Source organism: Lactuca virosa, chromosome 8 (genome assembly GCF_052849685.1).
Source record: "Lactuca virosa cultivar CGN04683 chromosome 8, Lactuca_virosa_CGN04683_v6, whole genome shotgun sequence".
Lineage (NCBI taxonomy): Eukaryota > Viridiplantae > Streptophyta > Magnoliopsida > Asterales > Asteraceae > Lactuca > Lactuca virosa.
This window is the reverse complement of record NC_136433.1, coordinates 78024200-78028711: the sequence shown is the minus strand read 5'-3', so window position 1 is coordinate 78028711 and position 4512 is coordinate 78024200. Positions and strand designations below refer to the sequence as shown.

The window sequence follows — 4512 nt, the reverse complement described above, 5'->3', positions numbered from 1 at the left end:
TTAGATACATATAATCACATATGTATGTATTTAATCAAATATTATTTATGTAGACAATATTTATTTTCGCGGTTTCGATTGAATAATTGATTTTGTGTATTTAATCACATGCGATTATATGTATATAATCACATATGATTTGAGGTGGAAAAGATTCATTTTTGCCTTCTTGGTTCAATAGTTGTGCTCATGCACTTAATCACATGCGATTAAACATATAATCACATGTGATAAAATACATGAGAGCAACTATTCAATCGACAAAGCGATAATGAATTGTGTCCACATAAATCATGTGTGATTAGATTCATATAATCACATGTGATTAGATGTATTTAATCGCATATGATTATTTTGGATAATGATTTGTTTTTGTGTTCTTGGTTCAATATTTTTTATCATGTATATAATCACATGTGATTGTATGTATCTAATCACATATGATTTATATAGACAAGATTCATTTTTTCCAAATAAAATCATATGTGATAAGAAACATATAATAACATCTGATTAAATGTAATTAATCACATATGATTAAAGTGGAAAAAAGACAATTATTGAATCAAGAATGCAAAAATGAATCTTAGCCACATATATCATATGTGATTAGATACACATAATCACATGTTATTATATGTATCTAATCGCATATGATTTATGTGGACAATATTCATTTTTGTGTTCTCGATTCAATAGTTGTTCTCGTGTATTTAATCACATGTGATTATACGTATCTAATCACATATGATTTATGTGAATAATATTCAAATTCGCATTCTCAATTGAATAGTTGTTATCATATATTTAATCATATGTCATTTTATATATTTAATCACATATGATTAATATGGACAAAGAACAATTATTGAATCGAAAACACAAAAATGAATCTTGTGCATATAAGTCATATGTGATTAGATCATATAATCGCATGTGATTTCATACATGAGAACAATTAACGAATCGAGAACGTGGAAATGAATCTTGTCTGCATTTCACACTAAAAAACAAACTACATTTTGCCTTTCCTTGTTCACTCTACCGGATTAGGGTAAACGTAAACAATATCATAAAACAAGTAATGCCTACATAATAGGAGAGTTAGTGTAACTCGCCTCCTTGAACTTGAAAATCAGCTAGCATGAGCAAGATGGATCATTTCCTTTCTGAGAACCTACACAACAATCATAACATTATTTAGCTTGTACTTTGTTGTATTACTCTTATAAAACTTATGTATATATTTTCTTATTTTCTCTTTGATTGTAGTGCTCTTTTGGGATCTGTTTTCTTACCTTTCAACCCATTCTTAAATTTCGATAAAATAATAATGGTAAAGTTCCTTCTTTTATCTTTTCATAAATATAAAGATCTCGTTCTAATGATTTTTGGTTGATTTTATATTAAATTTACAAGTTAGTAACTTTAAGCTGTCACATTCTGGACCACTCAACACTATTGGAATAAACTGTACCAATATACTAAGAATTACATCAAACCCTTTATATGTGGGAAACTATAAATCCATATCTAACTATAGGCTTTGGAATTTTGTCATTTGGAGTTCTGATGATTTTATTATGATATTTTGAAGACAATGCATGAAATTTGTGATAGCATGGACCAAACTGAGAAGATTGCCAATTTTACCCCTCCAGGATTTGGAATTTCGAAATGTGATTCAAAGTTTGAAGAAACTAGACACAATAATATTTCCAGAAAAACAAGTCTCATGATTTTTAGGTGTTCCTACTGACTTGCACGAATTTTAGAAGTTGGAGGACAGATTTGGGAAAATTGATCATAATAGCTTTTAAATCACTTTTGGTGTTCTATTAAGTACTTAATGGTTAAGCCTTAAGTTTATCACTTTCGGGGCAAGGTAGATTGATTGTTGAAGATCAGAAAGGGTAGAGGCAAAAATAGGACGTTGTGTCGACGAGTAGAAAGAAAAAAGAAAGGGACTTGTGTTTAATAGTCTAAATTTTTTAAACTCATAGCCTAAAAAATGTTCTCAAATGTTCTCACGGGAAAAATGTTTTCATTGGAACATCACTCTATATATATATATATATATATATATATATATATATATATATATATATATATATATATATATATATATATATATATATATATATATATAATTTCAAATTTACAAAATTACACTAATGGTCCTTGAGGTTTGTTTTATATTATAAATTTGGTACAATGGCAAAATTGTATTTTTCATAAAAATTTAACGGATGATAAGTTAGATTTAACGGCAGGAGGAGCATTCATGAAATTTTGCATACCAGAAGGACCATTGGCGTGACTTTTTCCATAAAATTCTTCAAAATGAGATATTTTGAAAACGACAGGGACCAATTATGAAATTTTGTCTTACCGATTTCATTCATAAAAGAATCAATCATTTCATAATCCTTTAAAATAAATCAATATTTGAGAAAATATATACTAAAAATTTATTTTTCTTACGTACACATTTTCTGTAGCGTGAGAGTTTGTTCATATTAAGGTCGTGATCTAGCAAGCGATTAAAATATATACTACGTTTCGAAGTTAATTCGGTGATTATGTAAAGTGATTTATGCAAATAACGTTAAATCCTTTTTATGAAGATCTAATTACAGGTTTGTAAAACTCGATAGAATGCATAAACACATATCAACTAATTAACTAGGGTGGACATTGCTACAACCAACGTCAATAGCCATGTACATCTACCTTCGTTTAGATAAAAAGATGCCAAATAACAAGAGGACAAGGAAACAAATAGGAAAATATCCTTTTTCTATTACAGCAAATTTGACCGTAATTGATTTTAAAGAACTAAAGCCTGTCACAAACGCAAAGGACACACCAACCGGAACACCAAATATGTTTTAATAGTTTACCATCGTAGTTTAATGTGCTTAATTTATATGCAAACTAAATACTAAATTTTCATGTATCTATCTGTGCTTATATATGTATATGTTTAAACATTGGAGGTTTGAAATTATAACCTCTAAAAATGCTACAACGAGCTCTCATTTTCTCATTCCCCGTATTTTCTCTCATCTTCGGTCTTTTATCAGTTTCCGCCAAAAATTCCATAATATATGTTAAATGCTCTAAGCTTTGCTTCACCACCAGGACACCTTACGAGTTAAATGTCAACTCACTTTTCACATCGATAGTAAACTCAGCCTCCGTCTCTACATTCAACAAATTCATAATCTCACCTCCTGGATGCTCAGCAAGCGATGTTGTTTACGGCCTCTTTCAGTGTCAAGGCGACCTTAGCAACTCAGATTGCAGAGACTGTATAATCACCTCAGTGAGTCAAGTAGCGACCACATGTCCTCGGTCAACCAGTGGAGCCATACAGTTAGATGGGTGCTTTCTAAAATACGATAATACATCGTTTTTTGGGGTTGAAGACAAGATGGAGGTGTCGAAAAGTTGTGGCCCTCCGATAATTGGTTATACTTCGGTTATGAACCTTATAGATGATGCACTCGCGTATCTAATTGTCGGCAATGGACAATACTTTCGTGCGGGAGGGTCTGGCAGTGTGCAGGGTGTAGCACAATGCGTAGAAGATTTGAGTCTAAGCGAGTGTGAAGATTGCATCTTGGAGGCTCGTGGACGGTTGAGATCTGAGTGTGAGACATCGTCTTGGGGTGATATGTATCTTGGAAAATGTTATATCCGATATGCTGATCATGGGTTCAAACCTGAAAAAGGTAAGCGCTTGCTCAATCTCACCTCCACCATAGCCTGCTTTCGAGGTGGTCGTGGTTCTATGCATGGATTAAATTATTATGGTTAGTTATTGGAACTAAGTAAGATTAACATGGACAATTTGCATGAATGCAGGTAATGATAATAATAACTATAATTTTAATGATAATAATTATAACTATGATTATAATTATGATGGATCGAAAGAAAGAAAGAAATCAAAACGAGTGAAGAAACTGGCGATTACAATTGGAACCTCAGTTGGAGGGGCTTCTTTGATCATTGGTATCATTGCTGGTACTATCATCTACAAAAAGAGAGGTACATTCTTTGATTAAAAAACAATTATGTTAATAAACATACATCGTTATACTTTATATTTGGAACATGTATATTGCTTGACAATAATCATTTAAGTTAGTTCATTATTATTGTTTGACTATTTTTTCATATATTTTTTTTTAAATCTTTTATTTTATCTTCGAATTTTAACTTTTGTCCGTCTTCGCAGCAAAGAGATGCCATTAAACTGTTCTTAAAAGATTCTTGGTTCTCCAATATGAAGCAAGCTAAAAATAGAGGGATTCCCTAGAAACTCCTCATGTATTCCTTTTTCACACAACATCTTATACGGATCAAAATTTAGTTGTACACTTTTTTTTGGGAGTGTTTATTATGGTGTGTATGATAGCTAGGTACATATTTTTGTAAATAATGAATGGTTTCATATATTTTGTTGCTCAAACAATAAATGGTTTGATGTGTTCTGGAAATGAA

At 31.0% G+C, this 4512-nt stretch overlaps 1 protein-coding gene across 1 annotated transcript; it reads left to right on the top strand.

Moving 5' to 3' along the window:
• Positions 1 to 2948: 2948 nt before the first annotated feature.
• LOC145133505 (plasmodesmata-located protein 6-like) lies at positions 2949 to 4512 on the top strand. Its single transcript, XM_079068440.1, has 3 exons — positions 2949 to 3737; positions 3871 to 4056; positions 4247 to 4512. The coding sequence occupies exons 1-3, from the start codon at positions 3023 to 3025 to the stop codon at positions 4261 to 4263; spliced, it is 918 nt and encodes a 305-aa protein (XP_078924566.1). The 5' UTR covers positions 2949 to 3022; the 3' UTR covers positions 4264 to 4512.